Genomic DNA, 23460 nt, shown 5'->3' on the forward strand with positions numbered 1-23460 from the left:
TCTTTCCTGATAAATAACTTTTATTTAATTTTTATTCACATTCTATACTTTTTTATTTTTCAATTAATTCTCCTATTTTTATTTTAAAATTAACACAAACCTTTTTTTTTTCACATTTCCAAATCTATCATCATCCCCTTAATGTAAATAGTCGATTCACTTGTATAATATAATATTTACTTCACTATCCTTATAGATTTTACCTAAGGTTTTACAATTTTCATCATTTATTCATTTCTTTTAATCTCGAGTTTCCATTACTCATCAGGACCTTACTTCCTGCAGGTCTATTTTTATACGAGGATTTACACAATATACTTGGGTTTGATCACATATTGAGCCTAATTGAACATGGTCTGACAAGTTGTTAAGCCTATCATACTTATATGGATTTGATGAGTCGGTCGTCAGACCCAATATACTTGGGTTCGACCACATGTCAAGCTCACGTCAACGTGGATTTGATAAGATGCTAAATCCAACATGCTTGGATTCAGTTACATGCTGAGCTAAAGTGAATGTGAGTTTGATAAGTTGTTAAACTCAATATACTTGAGTTTAGCTACGTGTTGATCTCAAGTCAATGTAGGTCTGACAAGGTGTGAAACCCAATACACTTGTCAGGAGTTAACCATCTCCCGACATTTATATAAAAGGTCTTTTAATGGCCTATTATATTTTCATCTTATTAATGATCTGTAAATTATATTTGTCTCTCATTAATAATGTGTAAAAGATTTGTATCCCTCATTAATAAAGTGTAAGAGATTTTATCTCTCATTAATGCTATTTTGAGAAACTGATTCTCCAACTCCTTCACTCCATTAAAACAACAAGATTCAGAGATTATAAATGTCTCATGAACCACTCGGGTAAAGAATTCATAATTTCTACTCTCCAAGCATTCATCCCTTAATTCTTAGAGCATTTATTATATTAAAACAAGAATAAAAATCATTGTTCTTAAAATTGAAAGTTTTTTTTATTACAATTATTTATCTAAAAATCATGACTTTATCAATAAATGGTTTCTACACCCCACACCCCCCCCCCCTCTCAAAAAAAAATATTGTTTTATGAATACCTAAACTTCTACCATCGATAATATATTTCATAGGCTATATAAAAAAAAAGAAAATATAGATATAAATATAAAATTAACTATTATCTAAACATCAAATAATCTTATCTATGAATATATCAAATTCAATAACATCATCAATTAGACTATTGCATGTAAAAACAAAAATGAACTGGTTAATTACTTATTAATAATCAGATCTGTCACGTGTCTTCTCATCCACCGTCAAACGATTCAAAGCAATTATTCTCCCCAGTTTAAAATGTTTCTTAACGTTATAATTTAATTTAATTTCAGGTCTGTTCCAAAGTGCATGAGATGATTTAAAGTACAGGAAAGAAAATTCAAACGTTTCGGTTGGCTTTGCAGATTTAATTATTAAAATTTTTGACATCAGATATTCGAAATTTCATTCTTCTAATCATCTAACATAATTTATTGCCTCAAGTCTGAACAAAGATTTTGCTGAACCCAAGTTACATTAATCTACCTTGTGTGAACGATTTACAAAAATTTCATAACTATTTTCAGCAGCAGACTTCATTGAAATACAACCATATAAATCCTTCATTAATTAGTTTTTTTTTTCCTGATCTACATATAATAAGTAATTGAGCAAGAAAAAGCTTGCCCCTGTTTATTTTATCTTTCATGTAGATCAGTAATTTTATGACGTTTGACTAAAACCACACTCGGACCATCTTTCTCTTGTTCACATATATATCTTTAGCTAGTTCCACCAATCATACTTTACTAAAGCAATAACAATGTTAATTAGAGTAATCCAGTAATGTGAAAGGAGCCAGGGGAAAAAAATCCTAATCATATATTAATAATTATACAATTAATAAAATTAAGTTGTGCACTATGTGCTGTTCTGCTCGTGCTTCTCCCTCTTAATTACCTCGTAAACTCACCTTCTTGGGTAGGATTAATTAAAAAATGGTAGGTGATCGTAGATAATTCGAATCAAGCAACTTTATTTTCACCTACGTTCTTACTTTTGGTTTTAGAAAAGGCTTCCTTTAGCTTATATTATCCAGGACTAATTCCAAGTCAAAGTCGGATGAAGATAAGGGCTTTGTTTAGTTAATGCATGGGGTATGCATCCCGTAGTGCTGACCAATTTTTTGGCAGCCGACGTATTATGACCGGCAGTCCTAAGAAGAAAGAATCAGAAAGCCACTAGTTTGACAAAGTATAGCTGGTCTACGGTTGGCTGCTAGAAATCTTTAATTTTTTTCCACGTCTTCGAAACCCTTTTAGAATATTTTGTAACCCTTTCTTTAGACTAAGAAATTCTACAAATTATCCAAGTATTGTCTCCCATTTACACGCCCTTTAAGACCATATGAGGTTTTGTAATTTTTAATGCATAAAATAAGGAAATCAAGGTCTATATATATAGTCTAACTTCACTATTTAGTTTGTGGGCAAAGGGAGGACCAGAAGAATACTAAAAGAAAAGAAAATAATGGGTGAAGTTGTTGATGCAAACTCTACTCCTGTGACACCAAGACCAGCCTCAGTGGCACCGACGCCACCGATATCAGCTCCTCCGTCGCAATTTCATTCACCGTCGTTGTCTAGATCACCTTTGCTCACACCTGATCATATTGTTCCAAGCAAAACCCCCAAAAACTCAACCCCAAGAAATGCAACCCCAAGAATTAGAACACCTCGCTTTATTACCCCTATAGGTAGTCCTATTAGAAGGGCTCTCAAGCTCACTAGACTAGACCCTGAAGATGCTTGGCTTCCTATCACCGAGTCCCGAAATGGAAACGCATGGTATGCAGCGTTTCATTGCCTTTGCTCAGGAATTGGTTTTCAAGCACTTGTGCTCCCTGTCGCCTTCACTGTCCTTGGCTGGTAGGTGAAAATATCATACTTAATTCTTTGATTCAACAAGTTTTAGTTACTGAACCAATTTGGAGACTATAGCAGAGAGATCTTAATCATTTTTCTGTTACAGGGCATGGGGGTTCATAGCCTTGACTGTTGCTTTCGCATGGCAGCTTTACACCCTTTATTTACTTGTGCAACTCCATGAAAATACTGAAACTGGCGTTCGCTACAGCAGATATCTTCAAATTATGAGTGCAAATTTCGGTATGTATTCATCTTTTTGTTGAACTATTAACAAAATTAAAAAAATGTTTTTGATTCAATAAAAGATAATTATAAATTCAACTTACCAAAATATTATTTTTCTGAAACTTAACATGCAAAAGAAAACTCACCCTGATATTGCTACAATTACAAGAATAGTGCTTATTTGACAACTAATATGTTCTAAATTGTGGCTTCTTATACAATTCAGGTGAGAAGAAAGCAAAGTGGCTGGGCCTGTTCCCAATATTGTACCTATCAATAGGCACATGTGTGGCTCTAAACATAATTGGAGGATCAACATCAAAATTATTTTTCCAGACTGTATGTGGTCAATCATGCACAGTCAAAACATTAACACCAGTGGAATGGTACCTGGTGTTTGCTAGTGCTGCAGTTCTTCTGTCTCAGCTGCCAAACTTGAACTCAATAGCTGGTGTCTCCCTAATCGGGTCCATCACGGCTGTTATGTACTGCACAATTATGTGGATGGTTTCTGTTAACAAGGACAGGCTGCCTGGAATTTCATACAAACCAGTTCGTGGACCAAAGGAGGTTGATAGGCTTTTTGAAGTTCTTAACGCACTTGGCATTGTTGCTTTTGCATTTAGAGGCCACAATCTTATACTTGAGATCCAGGTACCAAAATGTTTAGCTAGTTCTCAAATTTCCCTCTTTTTTGTGCCGCTTTTATATATTACTTTGTGAATCAAGCAAGGATAGTGTTTTAAGAACTGTTCTTGCATAAATAGGAAGCAATTCAAGCACGAGCAAGGAACTGAATATGTTAACAACGTAGGTTGAGTTTTATTAGAGTTGTTGATCTCTTATGTGTACCTTAAGGGTAAATGTTAAGGATTTACTTACTTGGTCTTGATGGCTGGAAATTTGTGGAAATATAGGTAATAGTGTAAGAGATTTTTTAATTTTGAAAATATTAATGCATATTCACTAGTGCTGTGAGAGCATGTTTTATAAGGGAATTAAAAATTCTTTAATTTTGCAGATTTTTTTTTTACCTTTAACTTTAACCTTTATTTCTCAATCTTCTGACCAAGGGAAATTTTCCTTTAGAGTAACTTTTTTATTTTTTTATTGAAACAGTTTTGTTGAAGTCTTTATTCCATGTGAATTCTTTTTCATGTAATTTGCAAGTCTATGCAAAGAACGGAGAAAAACTCCGAGCAACAATAGTTGACCTTTGACCTTTGACTTTTGACTTAAAAGAAATTAAAATACTATTTGATTTTCAATTATCGAGATCATAGGCATTCATTCCAAGGTTGTTTGTCAAATGTGAAATCTAATGTACAACAGATTATTATAGCGAAGATTATATCATGCTCTTCATTTTACTAGGATTAAAAAATAACCCTAAATTCCTAAAGCTGTTTTGGGTACAATTTGATGTTTTTTGCAGGCTACTATGCCTTCAAGTGAGAAGCACCCATCTCGTGTGCCAATGTGGAGGGGTGCCAAGGCTGCTTATACAGTTATTGCAGCATGTATATTCCCCCTTGCAATTGGAGGCTTCTGGGCATACGGTCAAAGGGTACTTTCTATAATTTTCACATTTACGTCTTTCCAAATTAGTTTTGGTGTAGGTGGTTTTCTTCTTCTTCTTCTTTTAAATCTAAAGAAAGCAGATCTTGTCTTGGTTTTCAGATACCAAAAAATGGTGGTTTGCAATCTGCCTTCTATGCATACCGAAGGAGAGACACCTCACAATTTATCATGGGACTCGTTAGTTTACTTATCATAGTAAACGCTCTTAGCTCATTCCAAATCTACGCCATGCCAATGTTTGATGAGTTAGAGTCAATTTTCACTAAGAGGATGAAGAGGCCATGCCAATGGTGGCTCCGAGTGATTTTGAGGGCGTTCTTCGGGTACGGGGTCTTCTTTTTGGCCGTCGCAATCCCATCTATTGGAAGTGTAGGTGGTCTAGTCGGAGGAATATCACTGCCAGTCACATTGGCTTATCCATGCTTCATGTGGCTTAAGATGAGGAAACCGACCAAGTATAGCAAGATGTGGTACCTTAACTGGGGACTAGGAATCATTGGTTTGATTCTTAGCGTTTGTTTGATGGCTGCTGGAGTATATGTTATCAAAGAGAATGATAATAAATTCCAGTGGTTCAAGCCTAAGTAATTGAATAAATATGTAACGTCGAAAGGAGGGATTTTCATATATAATTATTTTTTATATATATGTAATTGTGAAATTTGTTTGCAGGAAAGCAAATAAATAGCCCAAAAAAAAAAAGATTTGCTTGTAACATAACCGTTTTGCAATACATGATTCATTTTCTCCTCTGCCGGCCTTTCTTTACTTACTTTGACCTATCAATTTAGCCCACTAATTATCTGTATGGAGTCAATCCTTATAGTAAACTGGGCTCATGAGCCCTATTGAAATGAATTGCTATTACTAATTTCGACCCTTGCCATCTAAAGTAAAATTGACCATCACAATTATCTTTCGGAAAACAAACCCATCATGATTTATTTCCATCGTTTTGTTTATGGTGAGTGCAAAATGTTTGCACCCAAAATAAGTATTTTCAATTAAACTTCAGCAAATGGCCTAAATTGTTAACACTTTTATTGTCGATGACTAAATTTGATACTAGGTCAACTCAAGAGACTAATCAATATATATAAACTTGTTCGAAAATATTGTTGAAATTGTTTTTCAAAGTGTTTTTCACTTGGAAATATATTAAAATAAAATTATTTTTTATTTTTAAAAATTATTTTTGATATTAGTATATCAAAATAATCTAAAAATATCAAAAAAAATATTATTTTGAAATAAAAATAAAATAAAAAAATTTTAATTTTTTTTAAAACATCTTTAAAATACAAAAACAAACAAAGTGCGAAAGAAAAAGCAAAATTTCCTATAATTCAGCTGCGGCAGTTTCAATTTCGGCAGCCTATGTTTTATAGCTAGGCACCTGATATTCGGGAAAGTATATTCTAAGCATGATTTAGCTTATTGTCTGAGTTTACTTGGACATTAATCTTGCTATTTATTTATTAGTGTAGTTACTAGTTACTTTCAATTGTTCATTAAAAAAAAACAACTTTTTTGTAGTTTTTTGCTTTTTCTATATTTTATTCATTTTAAACCTCTTAATTTGTTTGAGTTTCCTCATCTCGACTACATATACATGGAATATACATCCGTTTGATCATGAAATAGTTGCAGCCTCCTCACAAATTAAAAATTAGGTATTGCTCTCAGCTATTCGAAAGAAGAAAGATTAATTGGTGACACAAGAATAATGAAAATATGCTATTAATTTATATATATATATATATATATATAAAGGGTCATGCTCAACAACCATAGAATGCGTAGGATATTTATTTATATATATATATATATATATATATATATATATATATATATATATAAAAGGTAATTCCGAGGATCACCTTTTAAAGAAATTTTAATTATTAAACTTATAGAATTCATTCGTCTATTAATTTTTTTAAAATGATACTAGAAAGAATAGTGTTATTCTACATTAAAAAAGATTTCATGGAGAAAAATAATTTTTAATTTCGTGGAGAAAAATAAATATCCTACGCATTCTATGGTTGTTGAGCATGACCAACCTTCTTCAATCTCTCTCAAATGATGTCGTTTTTTCTGGATTTCTTTTTAACTTTAGGCACAAAATAAAGCAAGGAAAGGAAAAGGTCGTGGCTTCTACTTTAACCATCACTTTTTTATTATTATTTTTTTACTATTCACTATACACATCACGACATCATTTATTCTCTATGGAGAAATGTCATTCACGTTTTAAAATGGGCCCTTTCCCTTTTTATTTTATTTTATTTTATTTAATGGAAGTCAATACAGTTTGTAAGGACATGTTTTATTCTCTATTGATTATAACACACGTTTGTAAGGACATGTTTTATTTTTCACATTCATGCGTCAAATATTTTTTACTCCATTATATATATTATAATCAATTAGATATAAACCTTATCATTTAGTTGCGATATATCATGTATCAGATCAAAAAACATTTTACAAAATAAAAAATATATAGGTATTTTTAGTGTGTTTTTAAGAAGAAAAAAATTAAACCGTCTAAAAATTTATTTGATGTGATTCGATTAATTTGATAAGTTCAAAAATAATATGGATAACTGAAAAACATAATTTGACAAAAAAAATCTTAAGATGATATTTTTTTTTTAAGTATCGAAATGATAATATATTTGATTAACCTGGGTTAACCCAGGTTAACATATAAAATTCAAGATCCGGGTCATAAGAAAGTGATAAACTCATAAAAATCAAATCAAAAAAACATATTGAATCTTAATTCTTTATCCATCTAATATTGAAGAATAAAATTAAAAAAATCAATTAAAAAAACAAAAAAAACAATTAAGTAAAATTGAGTTAACCTATCAAATCTAAATTATAAAATCAAGATAACCCAATAAAAAATAAATCAAAAGAAATTATAAAGTTCAATTCTCAATCATTCTAATATTGAAAGGCAGATTGAAAGAAAAAAAATTAATTAAAAAACAAAAAAAAAAAAACTAAATCAGTCTGGTTTAACCTGTCAAACCATTAAATCGAGTCATGAGACTAAGATAATCTTATATAAAGCAAACCAAAATAAATTATACACTTTAATTTCAATCAATAAAGGATAAAATTAAAAAAATCAATTAAAAAATAACCTAATAATACTCGAGTCAACCAAATTAACCTGTAAAACTAGTAACTCAGGTTATGAAACTAGAATAATCTCATAAAAAATTAAAATAAATTATTAAACTTAATCCCTAATAAATTTAATATTAAAAGATAAAATTAAAAAAAAAATTAAAAAAATTGTTCTACTAAACACTACTATACTATGTGAGTAGCTCCCATTGTTAGTTAATTACTATACTATATTTTTAGAAGAAATAATAACGAAACTTGAGTCCTAAATCTTAAAGCAAATCAACCTTGTTGTCCCTATCATCTGAACCAAGCTCGTGGGGGGGCTATCTCTTTCCTTTTTTTCAATTATGGGCCTTCCTTAACGTTTTGCTAACATGGAGGGTGGGCACGTTTGCCCCACTTCATCAAACCTGACAAGGCGCGCACCTTGGGGTGTATTATTGGTTGGTGTGTATTATTGGGTAACGTGGTTTTAAAAATAATTCTTTAAAAAGATTATTTTAATATTTTTTTATATAACTTTTTTTTGAAAACAACAATTATTACAGTTTCAAATATGTGCATTCAGTAAAGTCATGCATCCACATGGATGCTTCTGGGTAAACTTATCTACTCTTTGATGGAGTGATTCGCCTTTATTTTAATTTTCGCATACGAATCTTCTCTGAAGACGAAGAGCATGGTTATGTTTCAAGAATCATGGCTGTGACTTGTGGTGAGCGTAGCCGGTGAAGCAAGGATTGAGGGTTGCCATAAGAATCTTCTCTTCTCCTTCTAGTGAAACTTCTATTGTTTCTTTACTCCAATATGAACAAAATAAAGATGATACTTTATTTTTTTGAAAGATTAAGAAACACCATTTCTATTGGTAAGTTATATGAGTGAAATAAAATATATGCTATTTTTTTTTCTATTTATTTTCATTTTCTCATTGGACTAGTTAACATTATGGAATGAATTCTCTTTAATTAATTAATATGAGAGTAAGAACAAGTGAAAAACAACTATAACTCTTATTCTTATCATGGAAAAAAGGAAGCCACATACAATATAGACTTCGAGATGCTCGTTAGGTTAAGTCCACATAACAAGGACGATCAACGGTAAAAATCTTTTAAAAAGAAGTCGCCTATAGCAAGTCAAAGTTGTATATCTTTTACAATGACCAAAACCAACACAAAGTAATGGGATTTCATCTCACAAGATTACAAAGTCCAAGATTTAACATCAAAGAAGATGACGCTACAAACATTAGAAATAAGATTCTTTGGTGGTTGGATTATGAGTCAAACAAAGTTTATTGTTTAAAAGTTTTTATTCTCCATCTTTATAGAAATTATCCAACTATGAGTGCCTTCCGATATTTATAAAAAGTTTTTTGTTTTAAGATTTGAGGATACTCCAATAATAAAATTAGTAATTTTTAAAAGGAAAAAAAATAATAACTACAATAAAGAGCATTAAGTTTCAAAAACCAAAGTGTTTATTCTTATTTTGATGTCATAAATATTTTAGTACTCATAAGAATTTATCTATTTTGAATAAAAGTTCTAAACTCCTTAACATAAATGGACTGAGAAGTATTTATATTCTTCAGATCCAGTAATCCCATGTATTCTGAAAGGGTAAAGGCATATATTTCCATCATAGCATTAATGGGGATTAGAAATCACATACATAACCAATTAATAGCCTACAAATATCCTTGTTATTATCATTAATTAAAGATAATTATCTTAAAAATTAATATTAATAAGAGATAAATATCATTGATATTAACTTTCATGGCGGTTTATCAACAAAAAAAATACCAGAATTTCTTCTCATTCTTTGAGGATCTTTCATTACTAGTTGTTGTTTGTCAAGGGCCTCCCTTGACACCTGGCTTTCTTCGACACTTAAATGAACCTATATCAAGAAAGGTTTATCTTGAGACAAGTCTTTTTAGTACTTAGGCTTATCTTTTCACCTAGTCCATTCCAGGTTAGGTCTGCCTAGAGGCAGGTCCCTTTGTAATTTGAGCTCCGCGCTTGACCAGGTCCATGTCAGGTTGGGTTCGCCCTGGGGCATATCACCTTAACACTTGGGACTCAGCGTTTGGTCGAGCTCATGCTAAGTTGGGTTCGTCTCTGGACACGTCCCCTTAGCATTTAGGTTCAACGCTTGGTCAAGCCCATGCCAAGTTAGATCTATTCTAGGGCATGTCCTCTTGACTCCTAGGTTTAGTAGTTAACCAAACCCATACCGAGTTGAATTCAACTCAACCATGGAAGGGTTTAACTCTAGCTTTCTATGCAAGAAATGAACTCTTTGGTTGGTCAAAAAGGCAGTGATTGGTTTGAAATTACCGCATTACAAAGAATCAAACATTCACATCAACAATATTTTTTCCTTCGGGTTAGTGAATTAGAGCCAGCCAGGACTGACCTAGTGTGGAACTAAAATTCTTCTTGATCTATCAAATAAAGAGCTAGGTTTTAAATTATGAATTCATTCGCTTGGTTTTATAATGATATTATATAGACAAATAAGCAAATTAATGGGTAAAAAAAATTATGGAGCTAATTGTCTCGGCGGTGCAAGCTATTATGGGGAAAAGGGACGAAATTTCCTAAGTTGCATAACAGGCGCACCATAAAAGCTAGGACAAAAGTTCTTTCCATTAGTGGCCACTGTCTGGTGATTCTTTCTTCGGAAACGCTGGGCTGTTGCTTATCAAACATTGCATGATTAAAGTGCTACCGAGCATTATGTTTTTTTTTTTTAATTTTTTCAAATTATTTTAATGTATTAATATTAAAAATAATTTTTAAAAAATAAAAAAATATTATTTTGATATATTTTTAAATAAAAAACACTTTAAAAAATAACTGTTATTATACTTCCAAAACGCAAAGTGAAAAGTCACCAATGAATTGGAACCAAATTTACCAAAGCTTTTTTGGAATTTAAGCTGTAGAGTAATAATTCCGAGGGGGCAAATTCACCAGTTCAACCAATAATTCTTCAAGTGGCAATTGAGATGGACAAATAAGAACTCCTTTTTAATTCTGGAGACAACTGAAAGAGATGTTTGCAAATCTATCGGCTCAAAAATTAGTGCATCCTCGAAGTGGTGTACCAAAAATATGTTCCCTTGATAGTCTTTAATTTATTTACTTTTTGGTAGAAGTGGAAGGGTTCTCAAGACTTGAGAATTAAGATTGGCCAGGACAGCATTTGATCCCAATTTCTCCTCAACCTCTCTTTGCTGTCAATGGATATTTACCGGTCGATGGAGTTTTTAACTATTTGTATTTGAACTTGAATTGATTTTTTATACTCAAATTTGATCTGATTGGGTTTCGATTACTTATTGAATATCCATAACCTGAACTCAAATAATATAATTTATAACTATTTAGTATATGATTAGGTTGATATATATATGTAATTTTTAAAAAAAATTTATTATTTATTTATTCCAAGTTGGGTAGGCTAATATCCATATTCAAAATAAAATCTAATTTTTTACCTTCAGATTTTACTCGAAACTCGATCGGAACTACAAATTGTCTATCAATTCATGTCAGTTGGGTTGAGTTGGTATCTATCAATTTCAGGTTAAATTCTCATCCTAGTTTTCGCAGGGAAAGGGCTTTGTTGTGTGAGTCTTGTAGATAAAGTTTGCATCTCTCTCTTACCACTTTCTTCTTTTTTTTTTGTTAAACGCATGATACTTGAAATTTAAAGAAATCCAATTGCTTTGAAAACTTGTTACCTCGTGGAAAAAAAAAACATCGTGCATCTTTATAAGATTTTTTTAATGATCATGGTATTTTTAACCTTCTTTATGTACACATAAGATGACATGCCTGCGCGCTGCCGCGGGCTTATAAAACAAATATATTTGATAGTATTATAATTGTGAACCAGCGCTAGATAAGTAATAAAAATTAAAGGTATGATGGAGCAAATATTTCATGACGAAAAAAAAAATTGTGTTGGTGATCCAAAACTTAGAGACTGAACAAAATGATTTGTAGTAATTTATAGTGTTTTGTGAGAAAAGATACAGTGCTTTCGCCACATGATTTAACTTTTCAGTTAATAAAAAGAAAAAAAATTACAAAGCTAAATTCTCTACCAACTTAATATTAAAAAAAAACCAACAAAGATAATTTTGGAAGGAAAAAAACCCATGAGAAAAAACGTTGCAGCAATTGACAATGTTTTGCGAGAAAAACTATAACGCTTTTTTCAAATAAAATAAAATAAAAAACCATTTAGAGAAATATTGTAGCAATCCACAGTGTTTTGTGAGAAAAAGTACAACGCTTTCCTCATATGATTTAGTTTTATTGTAATTATAATTCTTAACCAACTCAATATTTAAAAAAAATCAACAAAGATAATTTTGAAAAAAATCATAAAAAAATCACATGGAAAAACACTGCAACAATTCACAGTGTTTTAAAGAAAAAAATTATAAAGCTAAATTTTTAATCAGCTCAATATTAAAAAAAATCAACAAATATAATTTTGAAAAATAAAGAAATAAAATAGAAAAATTAAGTGGAAAAACATCATAGCAATCCATAGTATTTTAAAGAAAAAAAATTACAAAGCAAAAATTTTAAAAGGTAAAATCAACAAAAATAATTTTGAAAAAAAAATAAATGACAAAAAAGAAAAAATAAGAAAGTTGAAAAAAAAAAAAAGGGGAGAAGAATCACTGTGGATTACTGTTGTAATCCACAGTATTTTGTGTGTGGGGAACAGTAAATTCCCCACATGGTTTAGTATATTAGTTAATTAACCAAAAACAAAAAAAACAAAAAAAAAAGAGGGGAACTTATTATACCCCTTCTTATAGAATATTACTCACTAGAATAATATTTTGTTTATTTTTGTTTATTTTTTATTTATATTTTTTTAGTTTTAATTTTATCTTTCAATGTTAGGTTTATTGAAAATTGAATTTTTATACTTTTTTTCAATTTAATTTTAATAATGTTATCCCAAACTTATGATTCGGGCTGCAAGTTTGATGAGTTCATTTAGTCGAGTTTTTTTTAATTGATTTTTTTTTTCAATTTCATCATTCAGTATTTGATTGGTTAGAAATTAGGCTTTATAATTTATTTTGATTTTTTTTCTACGAGGTTATCCTTGTTTCATATATAACTTGAGTCATGAATTTGACGGGTTAATCATGGTTAGCTTAAGTTATTTTTTTAATTGATTCAATTTCATCTTTCAACACTAGGTGATTGAAAATTAGATTTTATAATTTCATCTTTCAATTCAGGTTGACCTGATCTAATATGTTGTCATTTTAATATTTATAAAAAAAAAATTTATCTTAAATATTTATTTTGAATTAAACTATTTTTCATCAGTCATCTGGGTTGCTTGTAGACCCATTAAGAAAACTAAATCATATCAAATCAATGATTTAATTTTATTTCTACTAGAAAAAATATCTGTAACACCTAGACTTTTTTTAACGCTAAAGAAAATAAGTAAACTGAACTGCTACTGGAACAATAATATAATAACTTAATATTTTGAATAAATAATTATTTTGAGACAATTAAAAACAAAAAGCAAGAGAATATTTTTGAAATAAAAAGAATAATAATAATAATAATATTTTTAAATGGATCCCGTATAAAGTTATATTTAATGATCAAATTTAGCTTATTAAAATTTGGGAATAATAATCATAACAACTAAATTTTCTTTCATTCTAATTTTCTACACATGATGCACACTCCAGCGAAAGCATTTGTTAGAAAAGTCTCAAATCGAAATACAGATAACGAACCCATTTAACAGACGGCTAGGACTTCAATGGTGAAACATGTCCCCATGTTTCATTGCCCTGCCTTCCTCTAGGGTCTCGAGATTCGAGATTTGAGGCCCCTCACCCACTTCGATAAAAGAAAAAAAAAAAACGCCCCACGCTTTGACAGCACGAAATAAATGCCACAACCCATCAATGGTGGGTCACATCATCATCATCATCATCATATCCAAAAGGTGTGTGTATCTGGATTCTGGTGGTTGAATTCAGAATGAAATTTACCTTTAAATGGGAAGAGCATACAAGTTTTGTCCATTAACGGCAACTCTTTTTTATTTATTTTGATGTTTTTTCCTCTTTGGACAGGAATTCCAACGAGTTAGATCGTAGATGGGGAGGAAGATGGGATACAAGAAATTTCTTTGAAAGAACCACGCTGGCTCTTCGGACCTCCTGTTCTCATGATCCCTCTCAAACGAGTTTTTTCTTTTTTTCTTTCTTTTTCCACTTGTCTTTCCCATTCACGCACCTAAAGAAAAGTATGCAATAGTTACAAGATCGGTTGAAGACCCGTGTTTTGTCTTGGGTAGGTGAGTTTTAGACAAGGTTTTAGGTTTTTGAATTGAATGTTGTTTTACAAATTTTTTTTTTGAAAAAAAAACAATCATATCACTTTATTAAAAAAAAATTATTGATAAAATTTTATTCTGATTCTGATGGAGATAAATCATAAAATAAGCTACCGAGTCATCAAAGTTTAATTAAATCAACTCCGAAATAATTACATGACAATCCATCCAGTTTTTTTAACATGATTTGGAATGTTCGATTTGTTTTGGAAAATCTTTCAGATTATACTCCACTTAGCTGGTGATTGGCACTAGTTTAATTATGGGTAAAAAAACAGGACGTCATTTTGTGATGTCAACTCATGCTGTGTCCTTGTGACGTCGTATATAGTTTAAATATCATGCGTTGCGTCTTCTGTATCCACACACGGCATCCCACATTCGCTAGCTAAAGGTTGCCGCTGTCACGCCTTCTCAGCTGTAGTTGCTTTCACAAATTGTTCCCACGAGAACTGTGAGGTTGTAGAAAATTATCAAGCAAAAGCAAAAAAAAGAAAAGTCATGGGAGAAATTGGCAATGTTGAACAATTACCTTTCCACAACCTTCCCAGTTCAGCCACCGGCACTGAATTATCTCTTCATGTCATCAGTGTTGCAGCAAGTTCCATGCGAGAAAAGCAGAGTGCTGCTACGAGTACAAGCATGGGGGTTTATGATTCCTCAGATAGTTCAGGCTACCTGTCTGAGGTCAACCCACAAGAAGCTTGGCTTCCTATTACCGAATCAAGAAATGGCAATACTGTTACTTCCGTGTTTCATTTACTTTCTTCAGGAATTGGGATTCAAGCCCTTCTACTTCCTGTGGCATTTTCCACTCTTGGATGGTAAGTCAAGCAAGAACATTTTTTTCTCTCTTGACAGATTCTCCGACGCATGCATCAAAAAGCTATCTCTTACATAATTTTAAATGTCTTGCTTGGTAAAAATAGTGTAGAAAAAGAAACAGCATAAGCTAGCAATTTTAAATGGTTGAGCTATAGCCAACTGGGCAATGCAGAAAAGGGAAATATTAAATTAATGATGGCTTGCTGAGTCATGGTAAATTCTCCAATGGTTGCAGGGCATGGGGAATCATATGCTTGTCGCTAGCATTTACCTGGCAACTCTATACCATATGGGTTCTTGTCCAACTTCATGAATCAGTACCTGGAATTGGAACTCGCTACAGCAGATATCTCCAACTTGCAATAGCCGCCTTTGGTTAGCACCAAAAATTTCAAATTTCTAGGTAGATTTTCTTGCTTTTTTTCAGGTAACTTATGTTATTGTGTCTGTGGACAGGTCCAAAACTTGGGAAGTTGCTGGCTATATTTCCAGTAATGTATTTATCCGGGGGCTCATGTGTGTTGCTGATTATCAGAGGAGCTGGAACTATGGAGCTTTTCTTCAAAATGATGTTTCGAGGTGAGGCTACAATTGAAGACAATCCATTGGCAGGGGCAGGGTGGTTTTTGGTCTTCACTTGCATGGCTATAGCATTGGCTCAACGGCCTAACTTGAATTCCATTGCTGGGTTCTCCCTTATCGGTGCAGTCACTGCCATTGCCTATTGTACTCTGATCTGGGCACTGCCCATCTCTAAGGGCAGGCCTCGTGGTGTATCTTATAATTCACAGAAGGAGGAATCTGGCATGTCTGAAATGTTTGATGTCTTGAATGCAATTGGGATGATTGTGCTTGCTTTCAGGGGTCACAATCTTGTTCTTGAAATCCAGGCAAGAATACTCTAATGATCAATTTATTACTAATTTTTACTTTTTAGGCTACTCAAATTAGTAATATATATAAAAATTGAAGGCCCAGAAAAAATATATTAAATTATATGACATGTCCTGCTCTCATTTGAGCGTGGAAAGCCCATTGATTTTTGTAATATCTGTACCTTTCTTAGCTTCTATATATATAAAAGATTAAAGAGAATGTGATGTTTGATGCAGGGCACCCTGCCTTCAAGTTCAAAATGTCCATCCAAAAAGCTAATGTGGAGAGGAGTGACTCTATCATACATAATAATAGCCATTTGCTTGTTTCCTATTGCAATTGCTGGATTTTGGACTTATGGAAACAAGGTAAAAGCACAGCTTTCTGTTCTCTGTTCTACAGTCAATTTATTGCATCCCATAAACCTGAAAACTGTAGCATAATGAGTGATGACATATCATTCAACTACTTTTAATTTCAGCATCACGGCCAATCTTTTGCATATGCTAATTATTTGCTACTGCTTTGGCAGATACGCTCGAATGGAGGGATGTTGACTGCATTTATGCAGTTGCATGGACACGACACATCAAAATTTGCGAAGGGCCTTGTATACTTGCTAGTGGTGATTAACTGCCTTAGTTCTTTCCAAATCTACGCCATGCCAGTTTTCGACAACCTGGAATTCAGGTACACTTGCATGAAGAACAAGCGATGCTCGTGGTGGGTTCGCACCGGGTTTCGGCTTTTTTTCGGAGGATTGGCCTTCTTTATAGCTGTGGCTTTTCCATTTTTACCTAGCCTGGCTGCTTTAATCGGAGGAATCGCGTTACCCCTTACACTGGCTTATCCATGCTTCATGTGGATTTCGATCAAGAAACCCCATCAAAAGGGCCATGGTGTCATGTGGTGTCTTAATCTAGGACTTGGATGCTTAGGCATGGTTCTGAGTGTTCTATTGGTCGTTGCAGCAGTTTGGAATTTGGCTACCAAAGGCCTACATGCCAACTTCTTCCACCCCGAATGATAGTTGATAATGAGTGTAGGAAAAATGCTACAATTTTTTGTATATGTTAATTCACTTAATATACCAAATTATGTATAAAATTTCAACTTTGAATTCTCTAATTATAAAAAATTATATCAGCATCTTCTCTATTTTGAAGATGGTTTCACTTGCCAATCTATCATATGATAATTTTCATTATCCTCGTGTCAACTTTGTTAATCAATTCGTTTCATATTTTAAAAATATTCTTGCTGGCTTCAATGACCTTGTTCTACAGATCTTTGGGTTCTGATTCCTTGTTCCCTGATCTAATGGGTCGTGGATCAGAGTATTTCTTATGGGTATATCTTCGGTTTCTTCACATTTACGAGTTCTTAAAATTACAACTTGACTGGTAAGCCATTACAACTTGACTGGTAAACTTTTGACTCTACTTGGATAAATTGAGACCTGACTTTAAATAATTTTTTAAAAAAAAATTAAAAAGATTTGTTGTGGACAAATTAATTAAGCCATTACCTCAAAGCCGAGTCTAACAACTTTTAAGCTTGAGATAAAAACAGAGGTATTGCGGTTCCAATTGTATTTATGCGTGTTTTAAAAATATATTTAATTATTTTAAAAAATATTAAATTAATGTTATTTTAGTGTTTTTTAATTATTTTAATGTATTAATATAAAAATTTAAAAATAATTATTTTAATATATTTTTAAATAAAAAAAATAATTTTAAAAACACTCTCCACTAACCTTTCAAAACGGACAACGAGAGGAGAATGATATCAAGTTCGACTTATAATCTTCTGTATTGTTTTTTTTATGGTTTGGACAATGATACTAAAAATATTCTACTTTTAATTACTTTTAATATTCCACTAACATTTCAAAAATATTCTACTTTTAATTACTTTTTATTCTAGAGTGAAAGATTTAGTATTTGGATTATATTTAAAATCATTGATTCAAGTATAGGGAAAATTGTCAATAAGTTATAGCTTAATTGATATAATATCTCTATTATTTTTTAAAAAATTAGAATTCAAACTTTTTTTATAATAAAAAACTAGAGTAGAGAAATTCGCCCGAAAACAAATCAAGTAAAATACTCGGACACCTTGACATTATAAAACAAGATTTTCGTGGAGAAATCTTTTTTCCATTTAATGCATTAATTTATGATTGTCGAAAGCCAAATTAGGTTTTGCTTTTTCTTCAGTGACACCACTACCAGATGTGGAGCATGAGAAGATCAGTGTTGATTTAAATTTGTAAAATTAAGGAAATTAAGGAATAGGATGTCATTGCTGGTGTCAGACGTGATGATTTCTCATGCTGACCTCCTGAGCTTAGTGATATATATAAACCTCTTATCTACTGCTTCCAATTAAGGCCTTTGTAGGTTTTTTGTTTTTTGCTATATCTTTCTCACCAGCCTCAAGAACTTGAGCAAGTGATATCACAGGACTGTTGCACAACACCAAGCCAAGTAATTAAAGCGTTGATCAGTGGTCTCCATTGAAGATGGACGACCCCCAAGAGGCTTGGCTGCCTCTTACAGAATCGAGAAATGGCAATGTCGCTACTGCAGTGTTCCATTTGTTATCTTCAGGAATCGGAATCCAGGCCCTTCTACTTCCAGTAGCTTTCGCCACTCTCGGATGGTGAGTGACAGCATCTTATATGTCCTCTATAATAGGATTGTTGATAATCTTTTGGATGAGACCATTTCTCAGACTTGTCTGATCATAAAATGTATTTGCTTCTTTAATTGATGTTTGATATGTTTAGGTTTCATTTGGTCATGTTGTGCTCATAGATTAAGCATATTTTAGTCCAATTTTTAAAAATTAATTAATTATTCGATAAAGAGATTACTATATATATATATATATATGTAAAGGGTGCCAACTCCAATCCGATTCAATCTCAATGGTTGCAGGGTATGGGGGGCAATAAGCTTGTCCCTAGCATTTACATGGCAGCTCTACACCATATGGACTCTTGTCCAACTGCACGAACCAATTCCTGGAATTAGAACTCGATACAGCAGATATTTACAGCTTGCTATAGCCGCCTTTGGTTAGTTCCACTTCCACCCAAAGGGACCAAATTCTACCTAGATAGTATTACTCTTTTTCAAAAAAACAATTATGTTAATATTGTTAGGCAACAAATAAAAATAGAAATGTTGCTAGAATCTGGCTCATATATATATATATATATATATATATATATAAAGCTAAAGTGGATTTTCATTGTACACCTGCACATATTTTACTATTCAATACATAAGTGTAATTATTATTTTTATCCTTCCAAAAAAAACCATGGTTTGGGAGTTGGGATAATTCTATATTTTTGGACAACCAACATTACTTTTAAAAGATTCATTGGGAGTAAATTTATCTTTTTAAAATTTTTAAATATGATGAAATGATTATATTTTTTTTGAAGATAAAATTTAAAACTAATATACAAGAGTTTTTTTTGTCCTTTTACTTTTTAAAATAAAGTAAAATGATAATTTTATATATGGAAGCAAAAATTTGCATTTAGGAGCTTTTTAGTCTTTTCACCTTGGTTTTTTTATTATTATCAAGTAAGGCAATGCGGGCAACACTTTTTGACGGTGAAAAGAGCTCTTCCGCCATGTAATTGGAATCGCTATCACATCTTCTTCTAGTTTAGTTACCACGTGTTGGCAATGATGAGATGCTTTGTCACTACCATGACTTTTCTTTTCTTTTCTTTCTCCTCCTCTTGAAAAATTAGGAGTTGTCCTTTGTTTTATTGTTATTTCAACTCCAATTCTTATTTTTTTTAATTTTTAATATTTTTTATTGACCTTTTTGTATATATTTTTTAATTTCATCATTGAATTCAAATCTATGATATATTACTTTTTTCAATTTGATCCTTATTTTTTTTATTTTTTGTGCTTTTGTTAAAGTTGCTTTTGTTTTCAATTTTACCCATTAATAAAAAATATGTGTTACCCTCTAATTATTTTTTTATTTTTATCTGCATTTTGTTAATTTTTTTTTTGGATCCTTTTATACAATTGATTTTTTTTCAATTTTATCATTGAACATTTGATTTGTTGGGGATTTCACTTCACAATTTTTTCATGTATGGTGTTTTCGGTCTAATCACATATATAAGTCACGTGTTTAAAAATTTAACGCAAGTTGATATTTTTTTCTACTTATTTTCTTTTTTGATTTTATCGTTTGACATTTAGATTTTTTTAAAATTGGCTTTGTAGTTTTTTTTATTTCTTTAATATTGGTTTATTTTGATCTCATGATCTAGGTAACAGGTTTGATGAGTTGACTCAGGTTGACGCGCACATTATTACTCAAGTTACATGTTTATCATCCTAACTCGGATTGACTTGGGCTGTTTTTTTTATTCAATTTTATCCTTTCATATTTAATTGGCTGAAAAATAAACTACATCTTTTCTTTCCTCTTGAAAAATGTTTTTTTCTCAACTTATCGTGATTATTTTTTAAAATTTTGATTTTTTATCATGAAAGAAAACCAACTTATTTAACCAATCAAGGCTGTAATCAGAATCTTATATTTTTATTTTAAAAAAACATATATGCATCATTTAAATATATTTTATATATATAAAAAAGATAGTTTATGCAAGTAAAGTATTACCTATAAACTTAAAAATAGAGACGCTTTTTAAATTCCCTCTCTAAAATGCCTCTATAATATGAAACAGTTTTCTTTTTGAAATCTTCATATATTTATTATTTCAGTGTAAATAGTAATATATATATATATATATATAGAAAATATGGGGAAAAAAACAGACTAAAATATAAACATAGAGTTAACTGACTGATTAGCTCTTTTGATGTGAAGGGACCCAATGCTCAGGGGCAGAATCGGGGGAGGCGAGCAAGGGCTCGAGCCCTGTAAAATATTTTAAATTTTTGTATTTTTAGTGTTTAAATATAGAATAATATAATAAATTTTTATTTTAAATAAATAAATTTTCTAATAATAAATTATATCTTGAGTTTTGTTCCTTCCTATTATATAATCCTCTGCCAGTGCTAGAAAGGAAAAAGCTAGGCCTAAGAAGTTGAGAATTCAAAATCATCAGATTTTAACATGTTATCAAAACCTCTAAACTCTAGTACCTCAATATGGAGCTAAATTTTTAAAAACAATTGAAATATATCGCTGGTTTTAAAGCTGCCCCTCTGTTATCGCTGCTGTAAGTCCCTTTTATTGTAGTGTATAGATATAAATCTTAAATCGTGTGTGAACAGGTCCAAAGCTTGGAAAGTTGCTAGCAATATTTCCCGTAATGTACCTCTCAGGGAGCACATGTATCATGCTGATTATAAAAGGAGCTGGAGTTATGGAGCTTCTCTTCAAGCTAATGTGTGAAGGTGGGGCTACATGCGATGCCAAGTCTTTGACCGGGGCAGAGTGGTTCCTGGTCTTCACTTGCATGGCTATAGCATTGGCTCAGCGACCTAACTTGAATTCCATTGCTGGGTTCTCACTAGTTGGTGCCATGAGTGCCATTGGGTATTGTACTCTGATTTGGGCACTGCCCATTTCCAAGGACAGGCCCAGTGGCGTGTCTTATGACTCACGCGAGGGGGGATCTACCATGGCTGGAATGTTTGATGTCTTGAATGCAATTGGTATAATTGTGCTTGCTTTCAGGGGTCATAATCTTGTGCTTGAGATTCAGGTATGAACGAGAAATTGCTGCATTAATGAAAATTATCATTAGCTCACACTGATAATTATACGGAAATCATTAATTTTTATAACGAGTGTCAGTTCATGTTCAATCTCAAATGAGCCATAGCTAAGTTGAGATTAGCGTGGTCTTTCCCATTAAGATATCTCGAGTTTAATTCTAGAAAAACCCGTAGTTCAATCTGATTATTGTTATTGTCGGGCAACTTAAATTACAGGCATATACTTCTATAGAAACCCTAACGAAATGTACTAAAACAATGCCATGGCCTATTCTTGTCTGGGCTCGGCAAAGCTCATCAATAAATATATATTTCTCGGCTTCCGCGTTAAGATAGAGAATTCAATGTTTGATGTTGCAGGGAACATTGCCTTCAAGCTTAACAAATCCATCCAAAAGGACGATGTGGAGAGGGGTGAGTGTCTCGTACATCATGATAGCCATGTGTCAGTTTCCTCTAGCAATAGCTGGATTTTGGGCTTATGGAAACAAGGTAAAAACACAATTTTCGACTGTACAACAAGTGTGTCGCCTCCATAAACCTGATGAGTGTTGAAAGTTTAGCACAGTGATTAATAGCATTTCATTTTGCTATTTTAATCTCAGCATCATGGGGAATCTTTTGCATGTGCTAATTATTTGCTACCGCTTTGGCAGATACCTTCGAATGGAGGGATGTTGACTGCATTTATGCAGTTCCATGGACACGACACATCAAGATTTGCGAAGGGCCTTGTATACCTGCTAGTAGTGATTAACTGCCTTAGTTCATTCCAAATCTACGCCATGCCAGTTTTCGACAACCTGGAATTTAGGTACATTAGCATGAAGAACAGGCGATGTCCGTGGTGGGTTCGCATTGGTTTTCGACTCTTCTTCGGAGGATTGGCCTTCTTCATAGCTGTGGCTCTTCCTTTTCTGCCAAGCCTAGCTCCTTTAGTTGGAGGGATCACCTTACCCTTAACACTAGCTTATCCATGTTTCATGTGGATCTTGATTAAGAAACCCCATCAAAAAGGTCACGATGCCTTGTGGTGTCTTAATCTAGGACTTGGATGCTTAGGCATTGTTCTAAGTGTTCTATTGGTAGTTGCCGCAGCATGGAATTTGGCTATCAAAGGCCTACATGCCAGCTTCTTCAAACCCCTATGACAACTGATAACTACAGAGCAAAATGCTCCAAGTTCTTACAGCATTTTAATACACATAAAAGATCAATTACGGACTCGTTGACATCTGTTCATATAAATTGTTGACAACTCATTCACCTATTCACTGAATCTGAAAGTAACGATTCCAAATTCATCATCGATCGCATTCCAAAGTTCACTTTCATGGTGGTAGATTTTATGTGGCTAGAAGATTATTTAGTACTATGATAAATTCTGTTTTTTTTATCTTGCTGCTAAGAAAAAACAGTTTGGCTAGTCAAATAAATTTTTTCTTTGCATTGGACCCACTTGTAATTGTTTTTCAAATTTTTATTTTGTTAAAAAAAATTAAAATAAAATGTTTTTCATTTATAAAAATATGTTTTTTCATTTATTTTACATGTAAAAATTCATCTCTTAACAATTTTAACCAAATACATAATTTTTAAATTTGTTTTTTTAAAACTACAACTAAAATATAATCGTAAAAGTTATAACAATACCAAACACACTAAAAAAATGTTTAGAAATGGGATAAC

General features: G+C 32.0%; 3 protein-coding genes across 3 annotated transcripts; all 3 read left to right on the top strand.

Annotated features, from left to right (window-relative positions):
* The first annotated feature begins 2450 nt into the window (after positions 1 to 2450).
* Positions 2451 to 5511, top strand: LOC133698772 (lysine histidine transporter-like 8). Its single transcript, XM_062121824.1, has 5 exons — positions 2451 to 2953; positions 3057 to 3193; positions 3405 to 3832; positions 4614 to 4745; positions 4859 to 5511. The coding sequence occupies exons 1-5, from the start codon at positions 2556 to 2558 to the stop codon at positions 5345 to 5347; spliced, it is 1584 nt and encodes a 527-aa protein (XP_061977808.1). The 5' UTR covers positions 2451 to 2555; the 3' UTR covers positions 5348 to 5511.
* An 8398-nt stretch (positions 5512 to 13909) lies between these two features.
* Positions 13910 to 17207, top strand: LOC133698849 (lysine histidine transporter-like 8). The gene is made up of 6 exons (XM_062121938.1): positions 13910 to 13930; positions 14061 to 15147; positions 15384 to 15523; positions 15605 to 16038; positions 16261 to 16392; positions 16557 to 17207. The coding sequence occupies exons 2-6, from the start codon at positions 14825 to 14827 to the stop codon at positions 17049 to 17051; spliced, it is 1524 nt and encodes a 507-aa protein (XP_061977922.1). The 5' UTR covers positions 13910 to 13930; positions 14061 to 14824; the 3' UTR covers positions 17052 to 17207.
* A 1347-nt stretch (positions 17208 to 18554) lies between these two features.
* Positions 18555 to 22922, top strand: LOC133699400 (lysine histidine transporter-like 8). The gene is made up of 5 exons (XM_062122631.1): positions 18555 to 18694; positions 18973 to 19112; positions 21325 to 21758; positions 22132 to 22263; positions 22428 to 22922. Exons 1-5 carry the CDS (start codon positions 18555 to 18557, stop codon positions 22920 to 22922), a joined length of 1341 nt encoding a protein of 446 aa, XP_061978615.1.
* Positions 22923 to 23460: the final 538 nt, after the last annotated feature.

Source organism: Populus nigra, chromosome 7 (genome assembly GCF_951802175.1).
Source record: "Populus nigra chromosome 7, ddPopNigr1.1, whole genome shotgun sequence".
In the NCBI taxonomy this organism is placed as follows: Eukaryota; Viridiplantae; Streptophyta; class Magnoliopsida; order Malpighiales; family Salicaceae; genus Populus; species Populus nigra.